Source organism: Podarcis filfolensis (genome assembly GCF_964270895.1).
Source record: "Podarcis filfolensis genome assembly, chromosome: 15".
NCBI lineage: Eukaryota > Metazoa > Chordata > Lepidosauria > Squamata > Lacertidae > Podarcis > Podarcis filfolensis.
In genome coordinates, this window is record NC_139618.1 from 10032554 (window position 1) to 10059164 (window position 26611).

Here is a 26611-nt window from a genome sequence, read left to right on the forward strand (position 1 = left end):
CTGCTTTTGCCGGTCATGACCCCAGTATCCAGCACTGAACTGGAAACAGAGATGGAGACTACAGGAGCACCAAATGGGGAGCCAGGGCTTGTTCAGGGCTCAGAGCTGATAGTGGAAGAGAGGGAGAACCATTGCACCTGAGGTGACTAGACAAGAACTGGGCCCTCATGAACATCTTTCCCTGAACATGAAGAACCAGGTGCCTCCCACCATGAATCAGGAGGTTACCAGCACCAGAAGGGAGCCTATGGAGCAAATAATGGTTGGCCCTTTAAGGCACTGAAGTCCTCTCAAGGGTTTGGATCCTGGAGGAGGTAGACTGGAGACAGAGACATAGAAGGCTTCAATCTACCCCCAACCATTGCAGGAGAAAGCTTCTCACTTGGAGCTGTCCATAGTCCAGCAACCTTCAACCAGCCTCGCTGCTTTCCCTGTGGGTTCCAGGACTGGACCAGAAAATGACATTGCCTCTGGCCCCATCCATTTGCTAGATGGTTAATGCAGTCCTTGACCTGAAAAAGTTCAGCACCGCTACTGTAAGATACAAAGTCATGCATCCACCACCTCTCCGTGCAAGATTTAGTATACTCAATAGGAAACCTCTAAACTGGATTGTGGCCTATTCTTGCAAATGAATTCTCAGCAGAACCCGTTTATTGTATGTAAGTTTCTAGTGCATTGGAGACAGTGGATTCTGACTTCACTTTTTGGACACCCTGCAATAGACAATTACCAGACCACAAACTTTGGCCTATGCCCTTGATAACTTCCCTGGGTGGTGGTGGTTGTTCTTCTTCTTCTTCTTCTTCTTCTTCTTCTTCTTCTTCTTCTTCTTCTTCTTCTTCCCATGCAGAAGTGGGAGAAGAGCTGTAGCTCCGTGGTAGAGCATCCGTCTTGCATGCCAAAGGTCCCAGGTTCAATCCCCCGGAGACCCACTGCTAGTCAATGTGGGTAATACTGAGCTAGATGGGCCAGGGGTCTGACTCAGTATAAGACAGCTTCCCATGTTCCTGTGTTCTGATATCTAGGCTATCAGTGTTGCTGCTTATGCAGCTATAGTGGCGCCAACTCTTCCCAGGAGAAAAATCAGCAGAAACAAGGTTATCCCAAGGTTTTCAGAAGTTCAGAAAGCTATTTGGGTGGGGAGGGGACTCTCAGGGAACCCCCCCCAAAAAAACCCCATGCACTAGCAGATGAACTGCAGTAGAGTGGAAACAGTGGTGCATATGGCTAATCTAGGGAAGAATGAAAAACAATGCCTTCTCGCATCCCTACCTCTAGGTCAGGTTGGGGAAAACTTTGTCTGGATCTCCAGAGAGCCACTGACAATCAGTGCAGACAACCACTGAGCTACTATGAGATCACACTCCTTATAGGTGTTGGGCAAAGGCATCCAACAACTGAGGAATTCCAGTAAATGTTCACCTTCAGCACTCATCCACTTCTATTTGCCCTGCTGCTTTTTCCTGGGAAAACCCACGGATTGCCGTTAGTTCTGATTTAGAGCTAAAAGTGGAGGGGGAAAGGTAAAACTGCTTGAACCTGTGCCTGGAAAGTCCAGGACAAGGAGAAAACTGCTCAGACCCCCCTTCTTTCTAGGCCTGGAACAAGCAAAAGTATGGACAAGTCTTTACTATCAGAGGACTCCTCTAAGAAGAAAAGTAACACCCCTTTCCAAACTTCAGGCCAATCATGAAGACAGGATCACTGACAAGCAGTAAGCCCTTAATGTTACATTTTACAAGACCCTAATTTTTATTCAAGTAAAATTCAATAAATCAAACAGCTTTCAATGCATTAGTCTGCCTGTATCAATCAGTGCTTTGCACTAAGTCTTCACTGTTTTATCTCCTCTTACCACAGAAGATTTGACTGTGGTGCTGTTTTGCTAAATAAGCAATGGATCTCATGCCTAAATGTCAGGAATAGATGGGATAACAGCTCTGAGCATAAAATGTGTCTGTCAGCTGGCAGAAACTGAAGTCTCTTAGAAATCAACTAAAGTTCATGGCACTTTGAAGAATTGCCAGGGAGAACTATGTCAGAAAGCAGCCAAGATCCAGGGCGAGGAATGGTTTCAATTATTTTGTTGTAGGGAGAGGGACTAACCTTTCTATTCCAGCACTTCATATGGAATATTTATTGTTTTTAGTCATATTATGCTGCCGTGCCAAGAGTGACTTTTTCCAGAAGGAGAAGAGGAAGAGGAAGAGGAAGAGGAAGAAGAAGAAGAAGCAGCTTTTGAGAGGTTTCTTTTTGTTGCAAGAATGCAAACCTGTGGCAAGGATGATGCAATTTTTTGAATTTGGGGGTGGTTGTAGGGTAATAAACGTAGAGAGTTGGTGTTGTGTTGGTTCTTTTTTGTGACAAAACAGGCAGCTTTTCAAACACCAAAGCACCAGTGATGAGGAATGTAAAGGAAACATGCTGATGGCTGATTTTATATACAACTTGGTCATAGGGGTCACGTTAATCTATTTCATCTGGTAAGATAAGGTACTGTATGTATTTCCTTATTTTATCCACCTGGCATTCCCCCCCCCCCAAAAAAAAAAAACCCAGCAGACTAGCACTAAATGCAAACAGAGGGATGAAACTAACATTCTGTGTCCACCAGCATAAGTACATCTGTCGTGGATGCTTTAGCTGAGATTCCTGCATTGCAGGAGGTTGGACTAGATGACCCCGGGGTCCCTTCCAATTCTACAGTTCTATAATTCTTGCAGTAGCAGATGGGAGAGTGTTAATTTTGCACAACAGAGCACTCTGCAGTAATCCAGTCTCATGGTTTACTTGTACATGGACTGCAGAAGCCCATCACCACTTGAAATATACAGAAGAAGCAGAAAGGCTGTTCAGAAGCTGTAGTAGCTCTGTGCACTGGAAGATGGAAAATCTATAGTGGCCATTTAAATATTCTCCAAGTCCTCAGATGAAATGAAATAAAATGATGTTTTGATTTTTCTGATTTTTTTTATTTTTTTTTGCTACGGTAAAGATATTGGAATGGATTAGATTCACTTTATGAAGTAATAAATACATTGTAAATGGATGTCATGATGGCCACTTGAGAAATATATTGCTCATAACAGCAGCCATGTAATAGGGCATAGTAGATTGGTTTTATTGGAATTCAGATATTTGTTTAATTACGGAATGATAAGCAATTAAAAGATTCTAATAAAATTGAGTGCAAAGTATCTACTACAGATAGGGACACCAGAGAATTTCTGGCAAAAACAGAAATGGGAGGGGCAATTGCTGCTTATTCATCCCTCGTCCAAACCAGAAATGAACCCAGTGCAAATGATCAGTGTTTGATGTTGTTTCTGCTTTCAATCCACAAACAACACACAATCGATTACTTTTGCCTCTATTTTGCCTCCTTTGCGCTGAAATGAATGGCATGGAATAACGTAACGACAATTTCACCACGGTAGGTAATGGGGCAGATAACGTAGTTTCTGGAAGAAAATGAACTGCAGCGGAACAGAAGCAGTTGTTGCAGGCAAGAAATACAGGGCAGGATGGAAAACGGCACCCTCTCACATCCCTCTCCATAGGTCAGAATGAATCATCCATTTTGAAAGGTGCAAACATCCAAAAAGCAAAACTGTCATAGGACATCTCCACATTTGGCAGACATACATCCTGGCTTGGGTTTGACCCACATTGCAACGATGTATGCAGTAACGCTTTGTGAGTGACACCATCTGCCTTGAAGATCTGAAACTTTACTGCTCCTCCATTCAATACTTCCAAGCGGAATATTATTAGTATTACAAGTACGATTTCCGCTGTCAGCTATAAAGGTCGCTTTCTTCTCTCTTTGCTAGCCTGCTCGAGGAATGATATGGAGAGCAGTTGTTTGAAAAGAAAGGTCCTGCTGCAAAAAGAGAGAGAGAGAAGTCTGCTCGGAGAAGGCTTTCAGATCTCTAATTATTCCAGTATGCTAATTCCAGGCATCAATGGTCACCCCAGTAGATGCTGATTGCCTCTTGAACATCGTCTCTATCAAAACATAATTAATCTGACCAGTGACTCTACACAGCTAATATCTTAGAACCAATTCAAGATTTGTTTAGTTGATATAGGCTCTAATCTTTTTGCAGAGCACGAAGGGCAAATATTCTGCGGCGGTTGCTCCACATATTCAAGCCCTGGCAGTCAGTGTTTTCCTGTTTTACCTTTTTCTACCTCCCCTGATGTGACAATGGATCCCCCCACCCATAAAAGATATTCATCCCTCAAGGAATGGGTCCCTTCTAAGGAAATGTTTCCCTCTTCCTCAAAGTGATGGTCTCCTTCTGAGAGACCTTAATTGTCTCCAACAGCAGGGGAGATGTCATTATGGGAGTGGGACACAGCTATAATGTCCCCAAAAGCTTCATCCACCATTCTCTCTATCTTTCTTACCTTTTCCGGGTCTGCCACCTTGGCCTCAAGGGAATAAACTTGTTCCCAGAGAGCCAGGAGCTCACTGCATTTTAGGCATACCCAATGAGGAGACCTCATACATATGGCAGATAATGCAAAACACTTCCAACCTTCATGTTTCTTTGCTTTAGTTTTTGAGAATTTAGGATTTTGCTGGGCAGAGTGGGGTGCCCTGGTGGCTCTGCTGCTGAACTCACACATCTGCCTAACTCACCTTGACCCTTTGTCAGCTGGGGCTGAGACACTTCATCAGCTAGGACTCCCTCTAGTTGCATGGAGGCACCATTGGAGGAAACATTGTCTGGAGCCTTCCAATTTGGGTTCAGAAGGGAATTGGTCCCAGTCACTCTGGAAAATGACCTTGTTCGGGGCAGAGACTGCAGCTCTGGAGCTGCTGTCAGATCTCTCTGCTATTGACTATGGTATCCTCCTGGACTGCCTCTGCACTGTTTTACAGTGGCTCCACTCTTACCTGCAATTACTGGCACCAGAGAATAGTATTGGGGGACTACATGAGACATCTTGGCAGCTTAGCTTTGGGGTGCAGTAAGACCTGATTCTGTCCCCAATGTTATTTGACCTCCATATGAAACTGTTGGGAACAGTCATCAGGAGATTTGGGGGCACAGTGTCATAGGCATGATGATGTCTTTCCCATTAAATCTGAGTCAAGAGAGGCTGTGCGTAAGCTGAACCACTGGCTGGATGCAGCAGTGAAATTAATGAGGGTCAATAAGCTGAAACCTGAATCCTGCTAAGACAGACATAGTGCGGGTAAGTAGTTTCTAGGTCTGAAAATTGGGGAGTCTGTCTGTTCCAACGCCACATGGGCTTCAGATGGGCTAAATATCATCACAGAGTGAAAAAAGTGCCTGGCTTCTATTTCTGAACATGACACCATTCAAAGTACAACCCAGTCATGTCATAAATTCAGTGACACATCATTGTATTATAAAAATGATAACAGGGCATCATTGTTACTATAAGTGCACCCGGCGAAAATGTTTTACATGAATATAATAGAAGCCAGATTCATTGTTCTGGTGGGTGGATGGGATTCAAAAGGGCTGCTTGTGCATCAGGTATAATGGAAAATTCACATGCAGACTCATCAGCTATTTATATCCTTTGGCATTTATATATATGCTGCAGATGAGATATGCCTTTGTTTCTCAGGCAATTATCAGGTACAAATTAATTCTCCTCTTAACATCTCCATGTTGATATGGCTCCAGCACTTTTGCTGATTGTTTTAAGCCTTCTGCATGTGGCCAATTCTAAATTTAACAAACAAAAAAAGTCATTTGTTTGATTGCATAAGCAACATTCCAAATGTTAATCTTCCAACTGCGACTCAAGATGAGTGGGTGCACGGAGGGTCTGATCTGTCTCGTAATTGGAGCTGGAGGAAAATGACTCCCCCCTCCCCATACACATTTAGGGGAAACAGTTCATCTCTCGAGCCTAGTCAAAGCTGATCTGCCCCATTGCCACTAGATTTAATGTTGCCTGTTCCTTGATAATTCCTTCCCTTGAACTTCTTTCCCTTTGACTAACCTCTCAACCTAGGCTGAATTTCTTCAGCTTTGGTTGGCTGCAAACACGTGACATTTTATTCTAGAATCAAGAGAGACTCAGTGCTTGATTTTACTATGTAGCCCCCACAGTCTAGATCTATGGCTTATTCTTTGCCCTTCCTGAAAAAATGGTTTGATTCTAAAAATAAAAGCTCGTTGCAGATGGATTCCTTGTCGTCCCATAATGTGTCCATTTGGAAACAGGGGAAAACAAATGTTTGTGGGGTGTATGCATATCTATACCTGACAATGTTGTTGTGGGGAGGGGTTAGAACAAGACTGCAATCACCACCTCCTTCTTTATTCACTTGGAGAATGCGCAGGGAGGGAAATACATGGGTAACCTAACTGAGAGGAGGGTTTTCAAATGTGTATCAAGTCACCATTCCCATCCTTGTGAAGGTCAGGATCTATAAGCAATCTAGATTGGAAGCAGCATGTTGAGGAAGAGCATGAATGATTCCAGATTGAGGAAAAACTACATTTTTATGCTACAGATGGGTTAGTGTTTACATAGCCTAGGTCTGAAATGAGAAGCTTCCTGAGAACCACTACAACTTTTTTTTGCAATAAAGATCCTAAAAATGGCATGTAATACGCCACAAATCATATTTTTAGAGTGATGGCATGAGAGGCAGCAGTAGAAGGAGTTCAGTTTTATTGGCTCCTAACTTTCATCATCTAATTGCAAGCTTCTCACTGACCTTAATTCCAAGCTCTATGTTCTCTCCACCATAAACATCCATTCCTGGATCAAGAAGTCCAATTTCTCCAAAGAACTTCCGGTTCACCACAAAAGAACAGCCTATCATAGCTGGAGTCCTAGAGGGAAAAGTAGGAAAGAAACACAAAACTTCCCATTATTCTAGTGGAGGAATCCTAGAAAACCCAAGTTCATTTAATCTAAACCATAGTTTTCAATTCATGATCCAATCGCAACACATGTTCGGTTGATTCATACAACTCACAGAATCAAAGAGTTGGAGGGAGGGATCGTGGGGCGTTGGGACTACATGACCCCTGGAGTCCCTCCCAACTCTATAATACTGTGATTGTATGAATTTAATTCAGCATCTGTTATAATCAAATGCATTTTCCTTAATTTTCATCCAAGAAAACTGAAACACCAACACGGACAATTGTATTGGAGAGGCTGAGCTGACTCCTCCAGCCCCACTCCTAGTTTGTATTTTTTCCTTGTTCTAAGAGACAGCAAGATTTATTTTACGCTGCAGATTTCACTAATAAGACCGTGGAAATGACTGGAATCTCACAGAGATGGATGGACAACTCAAGCTTGATTTCAAGACACACTGCAGTGCTTCGTGGCTTGCTATTTAAGAATCCAATTTCACCGTCTTAAGTTGTAGCACGATAACTACCATAAGCTGAAACAATTAATTTTCAAAGTGATAATAACATTAGAGGTGCCAGACTCTTAACAGCTCCATTATTCGTGATTACGAGCAAGAATTAAGAAAAAGGGGAAGGAGACTGGCTTCCAGAAGAGAACAAGTTAACAAAGACTTTGGAAGGGGCTTGGCTGTGGGGGAACAGAAAGCTGAAATAAGCTGGGCTTTCTGTTTGGGAGGAAGATGTATGGCTAAAAAGGGAGTCGTTAGGTGCGGTATAGTGGTTAGAGTGTATAACTAGGACCTGGAATTAGGTAAGGTAAAGGGACCCCTGGCCATTAGGTCCAGTCGTGGCCAACTCTGGGGTTGCGGCGCTCATCTCGCTTTATTGGCTGAGGGAGCCGGCGTACAGCTTCTGGGTCATGTGGCCAGCATGACTAAGCCACTTCTGGCAAACCAGAGCAGTGCACGGAAACACTGTTTACCTTCCCGCCGGAGCGGTACCTATTTATCTACTTGCACTTTGATGTGCTTTCAAACTGCTAGGTTGCCAGGGTTCAAATTCCCACTCAGCCATGAAGCTCTCTGGTTGACTGTGAGCCAGTCATTGCCTCTCAGTCTAAGCCACCTCACAGGGTTATTATGGGGATTAAATGAGGAGGGGGAAAACCATGAACGCCACCTTGAACTCCTTGGAGAAAAATGTGGGATATAAATGCAATTAACAACAACAGCAACAACAAGTGCAAGCCGAACAAACTTGCTTCTTTATTATTAATTAATCCATTACCATTTACATATATAGGCGGTATCTAAATAAGGGCTCACCCATACTTCTTTTTGTGCTGTCTTGCACCTAAGATTGAGGGGGCTCGGGATGCATCGTGCGTGTCACACACATGTGACATGCTCAGGAGGAGCCGGTCACTGAATTGCACCACGCTTGGTTCTGCGCTCAGTCTCCTCTTGCCCCTCATCCACATTGAGGGGGCCTGCCCCCCTGCCAGCAAATATTGAGGGAACCGAAAAAACCTCTGCTCCTACGAGTTGGTGCCCCCAATGAGAGCCGTCTTCAGATATCTAAAGGACTATCACATGGAAGACAGAGCAAGCTTGTTTTCTCCAGCTCCGGAAGGTAGGACCTGAACCAGTGGGTTCAAGTTGAAAGAAAGGTGATTCTGACTAAATGTCAGGAAAAACATTATGATAGACAAAGAGCTGTTTGACAGCAGAGAGGACTCCCTTGGCAGGTGGCGGACTCTCCTTCATTGCAGGTTTTTAAGCAGAGGTGGGATGGCCATCTGTCATGTGGAGATGCCTGCATTGCAGAGTGTTGGATTGATGACCTTTGGGATCCCTTCCAACCCTACAATTCTATGAAAGTATTTTACTGAACGAGATTTAGCCTCCCATTCTCTCAATGTTAATATGCACAGAAACACATGCACGCTTCACAGCACCATTATTTCTGACTATTTTGGGTGTGGGTGTGTGGAGGTGAGGAATCCCCAGTATTAAAAATCAAAACTGTTCTCTTGCTCAGACCATCTAGTATAGTCATCATGTGATCCAGGAAGAGCACCACGAGGTCTGAAGATCCTCCCCCATTGTAGGCACTCATGGTCAAAACCAGAAGAGACCCCACAGGATCAGACAAAAGACCTCCCTAGTCCAGCATTGCTAGTCACCAGCCACATGTTTTCCAGGAAGCCTGCCAGCGGGTCACAAACACAACATCCCCCTCTATCACAACACCACTATCAATGCCAACAATCTTTATGGCAGAGGAATCAGGGGTGCAGAACCAGCACGGTGAAGGCAAGCGATGTTGGGGAGACCATCCTCCCCACTCACATTCAATTTATTGCATTTAATCCACAAAGCAGGCTCCAGTTCAGAGGCATGAATGCCATCCAGAAACACCATCTGTCCTAGGACCTTTGTGCAATTTACTGGGCTGCTGTAATTTCTTCATTTCCACCTAGTAGGCTATTATGGTTTACTTTTGCAAAAATACTTTTTTGGGGAAACAAGCTTTCATTGCAGCTAGCCCAGAACCTCCTGCATCTACACGTCTGAAATTTTGCAAGGTTAATCCCTTCTTTGGGGGCCACTATAGCAGCAGGTTCTGTGCACATGTGTGAAACAAGCCACAGAGTTAGGGTCCATTTGGTTCCCCAGTGCAAGTCAATGGGAAGACTGAAGGTTTGGTGTTCCAACTATTGCTGTGGATATTTGGTCTGTGTCGAGCGCCCGTTCCCCGAGATCTGAATTGAATAAGGAGGCCAATCAGAAGTGCTGAAGCAGGCTCTGGAGCACAGCCTTGGTTTATACTGTCTTCCAATGTGCAAACACAGACTGGGTGCATAAATTCTCCTTGCTGTGCACCCATAACCTGGCTTAATTATCTGTTTCAAATGGACTTTTCTTCCTACTCTCACTAACAGCTTGGTTATCGGAGAAGGAAATTAAAAACACCAGAGAAGATCCCATAAAAGAGCTGTTAGATTAAGTGTATCTCCCACCCTTAATTCTGCAGGAGTTTAACAAGCCTTTACATACATATATATATATATATATATATATATATATATATATATAATGAAGCACGGGTCTTAGAAGCCTAATCTTATGACTGAAATTCACTCTTCAGGCCTGCAAGCTTTTCAGACCTGCTTTAAAATGATGTTGGTGTATTTATTAGTACAAGAGGAGTCCAGAAATGGACTGATTGGCGAGAGAATAGGAGATGGACAGAAATATCTCCAGAAAACAGTCTCCATAAGTTTAAATGGAAGGATGTGGGTGTCTGTGGACCAGGAAAGAGTGGGGCGTTGGGAATATCACAGAATTGTAGAATTGGAAAGGGTCCCAAGGGTCATCTAAAAATGTTGGTTGGCACTTCACCAGGCGAGACAATTCTCCAGTAGCAGAGGCACCAGCTTCTCCAGAGGATTGGAGAAGCCGGGTGCAACATCCTCTGAATATTGAAGGGGCCTGCCCCCCTAAAAACATATATGCAGGGGCCCAAAACTGCCTTGGCCACTTGGAGAAAATGCCTATGTCCAGTAGACCTTTTTGGCCACCTTTCATAGACATCTGAAGGCAGTCCTGTATCAGGAAGTTTTTAGTGTCTGATGTATTGTGTGTTCTTTTATACTCTGTTGGAAACCAGATTGGCTGGGGCAACCCAGTCTGATGGGTGGGATACAACAAGTGCTGTTGTTCCACTGACCTAAAGCAGCCCTTGGTGGGACTCTTTCAATAACACTAGGCCTTGGGCACAAGAAACTAACCACAATTCCCTTGAATTTCTGCTTAACCCTCAAGAAAAAGGGGCATTTTCACTGGCCAAGTTTAATTCAAATCCATCAAACCTCCTTTGGGGAAGGTTCTCCGGCAGGGTGGAAGGAGAAAGAACTTGCCCATGTGAAGACCACCTGGTGGAAACCCTTACACATATGGTTCTTAATTATAAACTATATGCTGATCTCCACCAGCAATTTCTAGATCAACTCTGTATCCCCAAATGGAAACCAGAGTTGGAGGTCATACATTTTCTATTACTGGGGAATGATCAGGAGCTCACCAAGTTAGTGGCTAAATATTTCTATTTGGTTTTTTTGTTGTCGAAATACACTGCAGACGTCTGATCTCCCAGGAGACCTAGAGATGTGACGATAGACTGCTCTGCCTCCTTTCTTTTAGCAAATGTTTTGTTCCACTGGGGAAGTGGCAATTCTGTATTGATTTGTTTTGGATGTTTGTATGTGATGCCAATGAAAGGTTTGATGATGATGATGATGATGAATAACACTAGGCACTGCTTGGTCTACTAAGCTGCAATTGAAGTTCTCCAGGAAGTAGCCAGGTGGAAACGGTGCCCGCCGAGTCCCAGGTCCGCAGGCTTCTTCCGCCTGCGGTTTTTAAAGGGTCCCCGCTTCGCTGCAGCGGTAGGACCCGATTTCCGCGGAGCTGTCTCCCTCTGAGTTAGAGGGAATCCGCATTATTATTTAAAGGATTGTCTAGTTCTAGTTGCTTGACATTACTCTGAATGCCAGGCTGTAAAAAATAATGACAAAAATAAGAGGGGCTGGACAGGCTCCAGCAGTGGGGCCTGCCAGAGTCAGGAGGCCTTGACAGGTGCCCAAGGATGCCAGGGGCTGACATGAGCTCTGCCTGTGCCAAAAACATTTATGCCACCTTGTAAGCCCTCTACATTCCCTCAAGAGTGATTTATTGCTGATTTCCCTACAGATAATGAAGCCTGAGAAAGGTTGCGTGTGTTACGAGATTTTGGAACGGCAAGCAGAGATCAATAACTGAATATTTTAATATACATGGGGAGAAATGATTCAAGGGCTGGAAAATATATAGCAGATGACAGGCGGAATATGTTCCCGCTCCTTAAGTAACTGAACATTGAGAAATTCAAGGAACAGATAGTTTAGGAGGGAGAATATATGCAGGTCCCCTTTCAGATATAAATCTCGGCTGGCTGTGAACAGTTTGGATATGACAAGTGGAAAAGGGCCAATGTAGCAGGAGAATGATGCTGGAAAAACGTTAGATCTTTGGCAAACAGAGGAAGCCTGCTGGGATCAGCTGAGCTACAAAGTTCCCAGTGGGGAGCTGTGTAGCACAGCCCATCACCGCAGGCCTGCTGTCACCAACCATCAGCTGACTGGCACTGACAGCAAGCATCCCTTGACATTGTCAAGGGGCTCCCTGCTGTTCTTTGGCAGCATTATTAATTATTATTATTATTATTATTATTATTATTATTATTATTATTATTATTATTATATTGGTATACCACCCTTCCTCTGAAGATCACAGGGTGGTTCACAACATAAAAATATAAAATGGGAACACTAAATACACAATAAAACAAAAGCAAACCAATAACGCCCACAAACGCATCAAAAGGCCTAGAGAAACTTTTTCACCTGGCGCCTAAAGATATGTAACGAAGGCTCTGGGCGAGCCTCCCTGGCCATTCCACAAATGGGGAGCCACCACAGAAAAGGCTTGCTCTCATGTTGGCTGCCCTCTTGACCTCTCATGGAGGAGGCACACAAAGAAGGGCCTCAGGTGATGATCGCAAGGTCCAGAGGCATTCATTGAAGTAATGCAGTCCATGTTTCCACCTGCACCCACACCTGAGGCCAGGTACAACATCCGGTGTGGGAGAAATGGGCATGGCTTGGGGGAGATTATTATTGTTTTAATTATTTACATCTATTTGACACTTCTTTTTTTTACAAAAGTGACCCACTCTGAAATCAAGTATTATTTATTCAAACAATTTATATATGGCTTAACATCCATAGTCTCTAAGCGGTTTACAAAGAGACACCTTTGAAAAGGCCTCTTCTCGTGTTGCCATCCTCTTGGAGGCAGCACAGCCATTGACAAGAAGTGCAGGGCCTGAGTAGGTTCATGCAGAGACAGGCGGCCTCCTTGAGGTATTGGGGTCCTGAGCTGTATTAGGCTTCATAGGTCAAAACCGGCACTTTGAATTGAACCTGGAAATTTATCGGAAGTCAATGCAATTGTGACATGATTGGTTTCACATGCTTAGATCATCTTGCCCCAGGTTAGCAACCTGACCACTTAACTCTCCACCAGCGGCAGTTTCATACCTTCCAATACAAAGTGCCCCAACAGGAGGACACTGTCTTTTGGGGCTGACTCCTGTGTGAGTCACATGACCCATGTGAGATCCGCCCCCAAAAGTGATTTTTTGGGGGCACAGCACCTCAAAACACTCATTTTGGGGCGCTGTGCAAGATTGCTTCCCCCAAACACACACTGCCATCTCAGAGCTTAGTGCTGTTCTGAAGTGGGGACAATGGAACTCTCTGTTGATTCCCAATGATGGTTTTTCTACCTCTATTCCTAATACAGAATGACAAAGCCTGAGGAGAACAAAGGCATTAGTGGATAGATCTTTAATTTCTTTTCAGGGAAAGGGGGGGGGGAGCAAATGGAAAATCTTTGCGAAAGCATCAGGAGTATGCTGCCATTTGCATTTCTGGTCACAGATATTTTTGTTTCCCACCGTGATGCAGGTCAGAATTTAGTCATTTAACTTTGCTGCACCTCAGACTCAAGGCAGCATCCAATCTGTTTGAAGTGGTGGATTTTGCAGTCAGCCCTGGCAACGTTCCAGCAGACTGCAGGCCCTGCAACGACTCAGACACCAAAAAAAGCTGCAAGTGGGAGCAGCATGTGTGCACACAGTGTGGTGCTTTGAAAGGCTGTTAAAGGGGAAGTTGTTCCATCTTTTGAAGGTTGCCCTTTTATCTTCGGAATCTCACAATGCTGTGTTGAATTACAAACCAGATGAAGGATTTGGAGTAGGGGGTGTTGGGTGGGTGGGGGTACCCGGGACATTTAAAATTTGGGACCCTATTCCTCTCATTTCCTCGCTCTCCACATACACACCCACATAACTCCGAATCACTCTCTCCCTTTAGCCCAGCTACAACGTTACATGTTTCTTTCATGCAAACGGATTTCAAAAAGATTCCTGCGGAATATAAGTGGTGAAATGGATTGCACAGGCTAAGCAAAGAGAGATGAAAAGTGGGGACCACAAGTGGATTTTACTGAGGTATTCAAAGAGCAAGAGATGACTATTGGGTCATCATTCTTTTTAGCAACCACAACACATCAGTGACCACATCTCCGAATACCAGGCATGAGCAACAATTTCGCTCCCTCAACAACCCTCCAAGGTACGCTGCCAGGGTCTTATTTCACAAAGGGGAACTGAGCAAAACATTGAGGGTCTATTTCCAGGGGGTAGCTCACATGCTCAGGCCTTGGTCCTGTATACCTGAAGGAGCGTCTCCACCCCCATCATTCAGCCCGGACACTGAGGTCCACCTCCAAGGGCCTTCTGGCGGTTCCCTCACCGCGAGAAGCAAAGTTACAGGGAACCAGGCAGAGAGCCTTCTCGGTAGTGGTACCTGTCCTGTGGAACTCCCTCCCATCGGATGTCAAAGAAATTAACAACTATCCAATTTTTAGAAGACATCTGAAGGCAGCCCTGTTTAGGGAAGCTTTTAATATCTGATGAATTATTGTATTTTAATGTTTTGTTGGAAGCCACCCAGAGTGGCTGGGGAAACCCAGCCAGATGGACAAGGTATAAATATGTTGTTGTTGTTGTTGTTGTTGTTGTTGTTGTTGTTGTTGTTGTTGTTGTTGTTCTTGCAAAAGCAGCTGCCTGAGGGGCGACAGCTGAGGTGGGGCTGAAGCCCACACTTCAGATGTCGTTGAACTGCAATTCCCATCGTTCTGGTTCATTATCCCTGCTGGACTACTAAGGAAGGAGGAGGAATTCTGTTCAGTTTGCATTTAAAGGTGCACCTACACAATCTGCACTTTTAGAAACAATGAGAACTGAAACACAGCCATCCTGTGCTTGTGGAAAAAAAATTGACTTGTGAAAGCAAATCACCATCATCCTTCTTCAAAATTTGCACTTCTCTGATTTTCGCAATGCACTTCTTCAGCAACACAAAATGTACAAAGAAGCATCTACTGAGGTAAACTGTCCATAAAAATGCACATGATAGTGAAATTAACATACAAGATTGCATTATTTTAGGGGAAACTGCTTTTTTAAAAAGCCATGTACGCTAGGCAAAATTGCATACAAATGTGTATATTCGGAGAAATTGGCATTGAAATGCTTATGAACCTTCATGAGGACTTTAAAAAAAATCGCAAACAGATGACAACTGAACTTAAGCTTGGAAAAACAAGAAACTGAAAGAAACCAAAACTGACAACCTAGCAACATGAAATATATTTTGAGTCAATGCAATCCAGTTCAGCCAAGCCACACAATTATCTTCCATATGGTTTTAAAGCCAATGCCTCCACAAAACTAGAAATGTGGCAATCCTTAACATGTTTGCGGTCTCCCACAGGATACTTACTGCAACTTACATCCAAGTTTGCTATTTCTGTTGGCTGCCCAACACTCAAATTCATTTGTGTTTTTGGTAAAATAAAATAAAATAAAATAATTATCTAGCAGGATTAAGGCCCTACAGCAGGTGTTCCAATTAGGGTTGTCTCCAAGCTTCCAGGTGTCCATGGGCACCAAGTCTTCCTGAGTCTTCCTTGCTCCCTTTCCTCAGGCTACACTCCTCCTGCTTCTTTGCCTCACCTCTTTCAAGTCAAACTAATATGGCAACCCCCTATTGTGAATTAAAAGCAATACAAACATCTCTCTTTACCAAGGGCAACCCCACTGCGTGCTTACTTTCCCTGGTACAGTATAAGGCAGCTTTCTATGTTTCTTCCTAGTGGGCAGATATGTGAGGAGATCAAACATGGCTGCCACTTTGAACTGAGCCTGTAGTAAGTGTGGGTGGTATTCAACTAAGCCTTGCTCAGAGATGACCCATTGACATTAACAGACATGTTATTTTCAGTGTGCCTACTGCCGGCAGAAACGGACATGGGTGGTGCTGTGGTCTAAACCACTGAGCCTCTTGGGCTTGCCAATCATCAGCAGTTTGAATCCATATGACGGGGTGAGCTCCTGTTGCTCTGTCCCAGCTCCTGCCAACCTAGCAGTTCGAAAGCATACCATGGTGCACCGGAAGTGGTTTGGTCATGCTGGCCCCATGACCCGGAAAGCTGTCTGTGGATAAACGCTGGCTCCCTCGGCCTGAAAGCAGAGATGAGCGCCGCACCCCATGGTTGAATTCAATTGGACCCCCATCCAGGGGTCCTTTACCTACACTGCCAGTAGGACTTAGTTGAATACCACGCAAAATGTCTTCACTATTCACAACAGTCTTCTCTCCTCTATCACAACTTAGCAAATTCCAGGCCCTAAAGTATGTTCAGACTGAGCTCCGGTGTCCATGACTACCACAAGAGTAAGTCTGTTTCAGAGAGAGAGAGATGTCTCAGGCAGACCCCCTCAATGCCCCTATTTTCCAGGGACAGCCCCAGATTTACAGAAGCCATTCCAGTTTCTGATTTCATCCCAGAATGACCCGCTTTTCCTTAGGACTTCCCTATTTTCATTGGAGAAATGTTGGAGGGTATGGTCTCAGGTACGACAGAAGTAATATATGGAATTCCCAGCATCTATTTCCTGCATGGTAAGAAGCCAAGGTCTCCCTAAGCTTGATACAGGCCATAACCAATCTCCACAGCTCCCTAGACAAAACCCAGGGGATCTAATTTCGAAGCGACAAAAAAGATTTTCCTAGTATGGTCGCAAAAACTGTGCCTCATCCATTATACATGGGGAACAGGCTGTGCTTCTCTGCATTCATTACTCCATTCCAGCCATCACCATTCCACAAAGAGTACATCATACATCAGCCCAAGAGATGTAACATTTATTTGTAATGTAACTCAGGAGTTGATGCTAGAAAACCAAGTTTTAATATGCAGTGATGTTACTGTGAGTGTGTTGTGTACGTGTGTATTTCTTTTCCTACAATTACTGCTGTAATGCCATGATTTATTGTATTTTTTTTTAAAAAAAACACGTTTATGGGCTCATTTAGATACCCACAATCTTATACCTTTGGTGTTTATTTCTGGTTGACTTTAACTGGTGTTTAAATGACCCCAATTCTTTAACTGTATTCTGCATTCACATTCCATACATGCTCATTATAAGGACCAGGATTAATCCTGAGAGATATTGGTTGTCATTTTCTTTCTTTTTATACATTTGTTTAAAAAAATAATTATATATATATATATATATATATATATATATATATATATATATATATATATTTGACAGTGTGAATAGATGCTTAGAAGTGTATGGCTAGCCAGAAGATTTTTTAAAATAAATATTATTAACATGAACACATAGAAATAAAGTAGAAGTGACAGGTGTAACAGATAAAAATGCATATAGAAACAGAAAAAAATAAAACAGAGGTACAATGGAGAGGAAAACCTAGGAAACAACTAAGAATACAATACTGCATTCAGCTATCACATACGAAAAGAAAAGAAGAGAGAGAGGAGGGAGAGTAAATTCAGTTCTCAGTAAAACCTCTCCACATATTTATCTGTGGAACAAGAGGTTTAGTGGGTTGTTCAATTGAGTTAGCAGAGGGAAAAAACTTACACCATGCTGAGTAAAAATGATCTATTTTTAATGAAGCCTTAAGGACTCTCCATTTGTACGGATGAAGGGAGGTATACAAATTTAATAAATTATAATATAACATAATATACTAGTAATATTAATATTAATATGTCAGATGTTCTGACAGTACAACGTCCCATACTTTCACCAGCCACTCCTCTTGGGAAAGAATTGATTTGGACTTCCAGTGGGAAGCCACAGACAATCTTGCTGCAGCAAGAAGCCTAAACACAAGAGATTTATGTATGATGGGCAAGTTGGTACCATGCTGCCAGGGCTGAATCTGGGGAGAAAATTCAGTGTTTCCAGAGGAGAGTTCTGCAGATTTTTAATGGTTTAGGATGGGATTTCAAATGTGGTGCTACACAAAAACAAAACCCTCTCACAAAACTACTTCTTGCAACCTGTTCCGCTTCTCACTCCACTGCGAGTGTGGGGCTCCCCCTCCTCCATGGGTCCCATGTGCCCACAGAAACTCTGCACCTGCCTTTTATCAGAGGGTTCCGGTGAACCCTTCAGAGTCTCCTGCTAGACTCTAGAGGGTTCTCATTCCCAGGGCTGGATTTAGGTTTGATGAGGCCCTAAGCTCCTGAAGGTAATGGGGCCCTTTATATGTCCAACTGTCCTTTGTCAACAACAAATTGTTCCTGGTTTTTTGTGTTGAATATATGCTATATGGTAATTTATGGACCTAACAGGTATCTAAAGCCATTTGCACATGTTGCCATGCAACCAGTCCATGCAGAATGTAGGGACTCTGTATATAGAAATGAGCAAACCAGTGATATTTTAGGGAGCAGACTATCCTTACATCATAGGAGCCTACACAACACGAAACCCTGTTGCTTTAGGTAGGTTTAATTGTATTTGTTTTTTATCTTCTATTTTGGAAATGTACATCCAGGGTTTTTTTCCTTTAATTTTTTTGGGGCCCCCAAGAGAGTAGGGCCTTAAGCTAAAGCTTGTTTAGCTTATACGTAAATCTGGCACTGCTCATTCTCCATCTTTGGGTAGCCATCAAGTTTCCCTGTTTACTTGGTTGCATATCTTTTGCATACCCTCTAACACCCCACTGTTCAAAATCGGAATGTTCATTTTTTTGGTCTTGAGCTCTCACGTGAACCAGCCAATATATATAAGAGTGTGAAACAAAACAACGAGCATCATTCGGTCCAGAGATCTGGCATAAGCCAGCTGCCTCATGCCAGAGTGCTGGACCAAAAAAACCAGGGTGGATTCTGTGATTCCAGGATCTCCTGCTGAAATCAGGAAGGCTGAAGGTATGGCTTTTGGGAAAAGTCCACAGCTCAATAATAAAGCATCTGCTTTGCATGCAGAAGCTCCCAGGTTCAATCCCTGATATCTCCAGGTAAACCTGGATAAAAGAAACCCCTTTCAAACCCTGGAGAGCCACTTTTTTCCTTTTCAAACTTTTAAAATTATTTATTTGAAGCTCTGCAAGGCTGTTTGCATCTCAACGCAAAAAGAAGGCAATATAAAGGACAAAGGGAAATGGAATCTAAACAGGGAGCAGGGATTGTTACACACCATGTATAACCATCATATTATTTCACAGCACATCTCAGAAGATTTCGTGGAGAAATGGAAGCATATTGCACCTCTGCTTATTTTGCACAGCAAAATGCCACAACTTATTTGTCCAAGTACAGAATTATGCATGCCGTGTTAGGTAGCAGAAACTTTTAAGGGCAGCTTAACCAAATTGTGGAAACAGAGAGATTATTGCAAGACCTACTTGCTGTGCTAGTATCACATTGGGTGATAACGCTAGCTCATTTTCTGCCCCGGAACTCAGTGTGCGCAAGAATCACAAGTTTACTGTATTCAGGGACCATGGAGGCAGAAGAGGCTGTCTCCCATCAAGTCAGACCTATGGATGTAGGAAGGCATCGTTTTCCATTCAATCCTGTATTCGACACCCACAGCTCTATTCCCCTCACAGAGCTCCAATTCCCAGAGTTCTCTGAAAAAAGAAAACCACTCTGGGAATTGTAGCTTTGAGAGGGGGAATAGGGGTCTCCTAATAACTCTAAGCACCGTAGAATTCCCATGATTCTTTGGTGGAAGCTGTGACTATCTAAGCAGTATAAAAAAAGGTAAAGGGACTCCTGACCATTAGGTCCAGTCGTGACCGACTCTGGGGTTGCGGCACTCATCTCGCTTTATTGGCCAAGGGAGCCGGCGTACAGCTTCCGGGTCATGTGACCAGCATGACTAAGCCGCTTCTAGCGAACCAGAGCAGCGCAGAGAAACGCCGTTTATCTTCCCGCCGGAGCGGTACCTATTTATCTACTTGCACTGGCATGCTTTCGAACTGCTAGGTTGGCAGGAGCAGGGACCGAGCAACGGGAGCTAATAGTGCTTTAAAAGTACAGTGTGGATGCAGCCACAGTTAAAGTTAAAGTGTGATCATTCCTAACTTTGAATCAACACATAGAAATTAGTTTCTCCAAATTTTAGACAACTAGATGTCCTCTCTTGGCCACCACCCCTACTGTGATGGCCACTCTACTGTTTTGTACAAATAATTTGGAAGTGAAGCTCCTTGAATTCAAGGGGGCTCACTCCCAAAGTAAGTGAGAACAGAAACACATCCTAAACAACAGAATATCAGATACTATCAGATACAGCAATGCTCATTACACTTGCATTACACAGCTGCTGCAACTGTTCCAATTTGTCTCTGACCTCTAATGGCCTTCTGCACGAGATAGGAAAAAACCCCGTTTTCCTATTCCACAGATCATTGTCTTCCAGTTTGTAAATTCTTCCACGCTCCCACATCAAACACTATCTATTGTGCAATGAGAGGCTTTCCTGAGGCTATTCAGCAATTGTCTGCCACAATTTGGCAGCTATTTGCTCATTACCCCACCCCACCTCCGACTTGCATACCTTCAGCAAGCTCAGAGCAATGAAATGTGCATTGGAAACCCAGTGCAGGGCATTTAGGTGTACTACGTGCTCTGCGGGGCCAGCTGTACCCTTTTGAGAAAGCTTGGCAAACAGCACAAACCTTCGGGGCAAGAAGCACAGGCGACGGAGAGAATGCTATCCAAAAATACAGGCGTGTCACTAGCTGAAGAACAGTCCTGCAGTCAAAACAAAGAATACAGCCACCTGCAGAGTTTTTTCTCTCTCCATGTCTCGACATAGTGCCCTGCTGTAAGGCGCTAAGAATGACCTGGCCACACCAGCACTCTGCCCTCCTGCGACTGGCTTTCAAAAGCGTATCTGCACACTGAAGGCAGAACATCACCCAGCACCGAGGGCCTTCTAGCGGTTCCCTCACTGCGAGAAGCGAAGTTACAGGGAACCAGGGAGAGGACCTTCTCAGTGGTGGCGCCCACGCTGTGGAATGCCCTCCCATCAGATGTCAAAGAAATAAGCAACTATCTGACGTTTAGAAGACATCTGAAGGCAGCCCTGTTTAGGGAAGTTTTTAATGTCTGATGTTTTAATGTACATACTTTTAATCTTCTGTTGGAAGCCGCCCAGAGTGGCCAGCCAGATGGGTGGGGTATAAATAAAATGTTGTTGTTGTTGTTGTAGATGATGATGATGATGTTTAGGGTTAGTAGCCCTTGATAGCCTTAAGTCAACATGATTTTGTCTTAAGGGCACATCCTGACTTCCTTTCACTCCACGTTTTGAAGCGTTGATTGTGCTTTAGGCATTGGGAAAGCCTTTGTTTGGATGGAGGGGAGGTTGTAGCCTCCACCTGCCCCTGCACATTAAGGGTATCTTGTTAAAGGGATCCGGGGGTGTAGATTTTGTCTGATGCCTGGACATGGGCTAGGACCATGCCACTACTCCAATGGGGACCCCTCGGGGTGTCCCTAATTGATGTAAGTCATAGGGCTCCTCCAACTGGTGGTTTACCCTTAGATGGACTCCCTGAAGATGGGCAGGAGTGTAATATAGCCTGGCTTCACCCCAATGCCCAAGCCAAACCGCTCACATCTGTAACCAATAAAGCTGCGGCCTATTTGAATCCATAAACCAAAATACTTGTGCCCGTGTGTTTATTATCCATCAGGGAACTGCGGGTTGCAGGGCCTTGGCACGCAAAGCTCAATGTTCCAGCAGCCCCCCTCCCTTGTGAAAATCCACTCTTTACTGCTGAATCAGAGCAAACAGCAATCCACAGGAAAAACCCAAATTGCTTTTTGTTCCAATTCAGCACTAAAGAACAGGTTTTCCTGGGGAGAGCATGAAGGCAAAACAAAAGAGCTTGGATGTGGTACTTTAAAGGGTGGACCTCATCCTAAAAAGCATGGTGCAAAAGGTAGGCATGCATGAGCTCTAATCCTCTTTTAGAGCCACTCAAACTGTTGGCCTCCATAACATTTTCTGGGAGCAAATTTCAGCGTTTAAGTGTGTGCCGTGTGAATGAGCGCACAGGTGCTCCCACTGTCTCAATTTACTAGGGCTATAGTCTGTATTTTCTGGGATCTGTCCTTTAAAGTAAACTACAGCTATGAGGACCGATATCAGACTGCAAGAAAAGAAGTTCGTAAGTAAACTGTGGAACTCACTCCCACAGCAAGCGGTGGTGACCACCAACCTGGGCAGCTGTAAAAGAGAGGATTGGACAAATTCATGGAGAATAATGCTATCAAAGGCTACTAGCTGCTATTGCTCTGTTCTGCCTTCAGAGTCAGAGGCAGCACAGATTAACCTCCCCAGGTTACATTCCAAGCACTGCGTGTTTAAGCGCAGTTGCGTATAATTGAAACACCATTGGAAAAGCCTGCAAACATCCCGTCCCACCCCTTACCCCCTTTGGTGACTTTTCAGGTCACTTCTGCCTTAGCATAGTGACACACATATCAGATGCACCTAAAACATTGCAGCCTGTACTGTTTCTGAATACCAGTTGCTGGAAAATGCAGGAGGGAAGCATGTCTGGCCACTGTGGGAACAGAATGGTGGACCTGATGCACCTACCGTGGCCTGGAAGGTGTGTGATAGATTGGACAGAAGGATAATGCAATTTTAATAGTAGAGTTATGAAATGGCTTATAGTTGCAAATATTAATTTGCAACTATACAAAATTTATCTGTGATGGGCTGCTTGATCCTTTTGAAACCAATTGTAATTCTATTTATATATTACAAAAAGAATCATGTGGGGTGTAGGGAGTGGCCAGTGACTTTTGGAATGAGAATTAGCGAGTTATAAGCCTGTACCTATTTTTATCTGTGGACATACTGATGGGGTGGGTGACTGCTGGCTGGGTTATTGCAAAAGCATAACAGTTTCTGGGGAATTACACCCACAAAACACATCTGTGCCTGGAAGAAACACAACTACTAAACAACAACAAAAGTACTATTAGGATCTGCCTCACCGTGGGCCCTTTTTGTTCTGGCATCTAGTGCCATGTTCTTGTCAAGTCAACTTAAGGCAACAAAAATCCAAACAGATCCTTGCCCATTAAAACCCCATTGGCGGCATTATGCATGTAGCTTTTTTCAAGCGGAAGAGACTGCAGTGCATTTTTTAAAAGTTTTTTTTTTAAATGGTACTTTGTCTTCTCAAGATCAGCTTTAATAAATTATCACCCTTTAGCTCAAAATACAACTTTTCTCATGCTTGTGTATCTGTGAAAGCCCACCTGCTGGGAAGCAAAGGAAATATTCACATACTCCTTAACATCTCATTCTCTCTGACATGCTGCATGGTGCTAAGAGTTCATTTGGGGGTAGGTTTATTCTAAATGGGGAATAAACCCTGAGGAATAAATTTGCAAGCCATCCCTGTTTGTTTTAGAAGGGATGAACAAGACCAATATGATACAATGAATCACCATGGGTTCACAGGAGTCCAAAAGGTCAGGTCTGCCTGAAACCTGGTTGAAACAAGCCTTAATGGCCATTGGTTGAGGTGCTGTGATGTCATGGAATGCTCACCTATTCAGAAGTGGTCTGTAACTAATTCACATGGCAAAGGACTTCCCTGTGGTTCCCTGCCAATATTTACATTATACTGATATGACCCAGTGACAGACAGCTCTGGGGAACTCATTCTGGGCTGCTAGCCTTACCCACATACCTGGGAGCATGTCCCATTGAACAATCAGTTACACAAATTCATGGAACATAATGTCATCAGCAGCTACTAGACAGGATACCTATGTTCACACTCTGCTATTGGATGTGTTATAGCAGTTTGCAGGGAATCACAGGTGAGAAGAGTCCTGTTGGGCTCAAGTTCTAAACTAAATGAGTCCTGGTCCTGGTGCACCAGAATTCTTATGCACTTATGAAATGGTAAACATGCCTAGGATTTTGCTGTTAGAATTTTGTTCTCGTCTTCACCCCCATCACACACACCCAGTTAAAATGAACCCAAGTTTGCAACATCTGCAGCACTAGAAACATCACATCACTAATCTACTAATCTGCACAGTGGTGTGGGAAGGAGAGGAAGCAGATACGCAGAAGCACATTTCAATATAGCTCATCTGCTAAAATGGAAAAACAAAACAAAACCCTGCTTTGTTTCATACATCTCTGTCACACAGTCCCAACTCATGCCAAAAAGTCTCACCAGGAACAGAGGTGGAGAGTTCTGCCAAGCACACTGTTACGATGAATGGAAGTTGAATTGGGTACACCCTTTAAGGTGAGGACTGTTGTACCTCCAGCTCCTTCCATCATAATTCTAAAATTGTACACAGTTCTCTCAGGCCATCTTTTTTTTCCCCACTTGATTTGCTCATGTGTAGGTTTCTTTAAAAAAAATTGGTTCAGAAATAGCACATTGAATCAATGGAACAATCTTTTTGAGTCTGCTATCCACTTGAGCCAACCATCTGCTTTCTGCGTCTCGACGTCTTCCAGGGGATGTGTAATATTGATTGGAATCTGGCTCTCTCTCACACACATACACACATGAAATATGAACCTTCTTTTCCAGACAGTTCAAAGCTGGGATACAGCTAGGAACAGGAAAGGAAGGATCTGTCCATTTTGGTTCTCATCGTTTCTCATTTCTCCATTCTTCAATTCAGTTCCTCACGCTTCTACAGCAATTTATTTATTTGTTATATAAAAACAAATTCTTCAGGAACATTATTCAGCATTTTAGTGCAAATTTCTCTCAGTAAAAATACTCCCCCCCCCATGTATAGTGTACATTTCTTCTAATATGATGAATTTTTGTATGTTATTTTACTCATTTATTCATTGTGATGCACATTTCCCTCTAAATTACGCATTTCTGTGACACCTCTGGATCTGTTGTAAGAGGGCAGGAAGGTGGCTGAGGACAGACTGAGCTTTGGTGCCCCATTCACCTTAATGGATGAACCTCAACTGGCCTTCCCTCTGATCTTTAACACAAAATTCTTGATGATACCACTTGCAAGGAAAGTATTTTGCTTTCCTCTTTTGTAATAGATCAAGCAAGCACTTTTCTAGAACCACCACCTGAAGTTCATTTCTGAATGAAGCATTTTATTTGATTCCAGACAATTTGCCCCATGAGAGAGATCCTGTATGCTTCTTCAATCAAAGGAAAATCATTGCACAGACAGTGTGCGAGAAAAATGCGTTTCAAATATGCCAGACCTTCTCAGGGGAGTTGTTTTTCTTCCACCAGCCGCCATGATGACTCAGCCTACAAAAACATTAACTCTATTCTGATGATCTTATCTTGCCCAATTCCAAACTTTGGGGTTCATCTGTCTTCCTGTACACATGTGATGCTCTAATTTCACCTTTTTTTTTGTTTCCAACACGGTTGGACAGGCTGTGCTAATAGAAATGGGAAAGTTTTCCAGTGTTCTCCTCAGACTGAGCACAGGCTCAGGAGTGGGAGTCTCTTTCTGCCCACTGTCATGCAGTCTAATGACACACCTCTTCTCCGTTTATTTGAATGGGGACAGGCAGGCAGATACTGTATGGAGGGGTTGGATCACAGGGAGGAATGGCCATCTGCCCATGAAGGACCCATCCCCTCTAATTTTGTCCCAGCAGAATCTCACCCCCCAGGGGGAAAGGGGGAATGAGGCTCCCAAAATATGCAGCAGCGGCAAAATCAGAGGATGTGGGAGGAAGACTGATCTTATTCTATCCCCATATCTTTAACCAACAAGTGCTTCTTTGTTTTAATTGTATTTGTTTTGCCAAAATCTTGCAAGGGCATTTCACTTTGGAAATCAGGGCTGAAAAGAGGCTAATGATGTAGGTGGCCATTGTGGTTCTTACACTTTTCTTCCCCATGAGTCACTTGAAAGATTTGTCTGGCTGTTGCAGCAATTGAAATGTGCTGTGCTCGACGATGTATGATTTTAAGCACATTTTAATTGCTGATTTTTAAAATTGTATTTTATGGTGTTACAATCTGTGTTATATAGAACTGAAATTGCAACACAGCAAAATGCAATCGAAGAACTGAAAGAAGCAATAAAAATACAATTAAAAATCAAAATGACTATTTAAAGCAGACATGACACAAGACAGTTGACTTAACCTAACAGAACACCAGTGAGCCACAGATTTGGGAACTCCTGCAATGCTGCCCATTATGCACCTAAGTACTTGTTCATGTGACAAAATCATCAGAAGTGTGCCAGTATGCAAATTCTATATAAATGAAGGATTGCTCTCACTCGTAATCCTTTCTTATGGCGTACAGCCAACATGATTTTGGTTCTGTTGGTTGACAGCTCTCCAAGCCTGCGGCATCTGGGTTGGATCTGCTTTTTCAAAACTCTTGCTAGTCTCCAAATATCACACAGTACATCCCAATCCTTTTACTATTAACTGCTACACTCAACTCACATTTGGAGTTTTAAGACTTTCAGAACACAAGAAGCAAGATGGCTCCAAGAACAGCAGACTATGCAAGGCCTCAAAAGTGCTGATGTTTCCATTCCATTCAAAGTAATCTAGAATAAGATATTGGCTACATCTTGCACACTTCATGTGGAAAGTATCTGCAATGAAGCTGTTGGAAAATCTGATTGTTCTGCTAGAGATTGCATGGAAAGCTGGAAAGGATTATTCAGCCACTTGCCATCTTTAAAGTGTTATGATTTATCCTCATCGTATCTCTCCTT

The 26611-nt window shown here is 43.5% G+C and overlaps 1 protein-coding gene across 1 annotated transcript in view; it reads right to left on the reverse strand.

Annotated features, from left to right (window-relative positions):
• Positions 1 to 26611, reverse strand: part of GALNT17 (polypeptide N-acetylgalactosaminyltransferase 17) — a 122068-nt gene that overhangs the window by 13514 nt on the left and 81943 nt on the right. The window contains exon 6 of the mRNA XM_083587694.1: positions 6719 to 6836. Within this exon, the coding sequence (XP_083443820.1) occupies positions 6719 to 6836 (118 nt within the window). The remainder of the gene's footprint in view (positions 1 to 6718; positions 6837 to 26611) is intronic.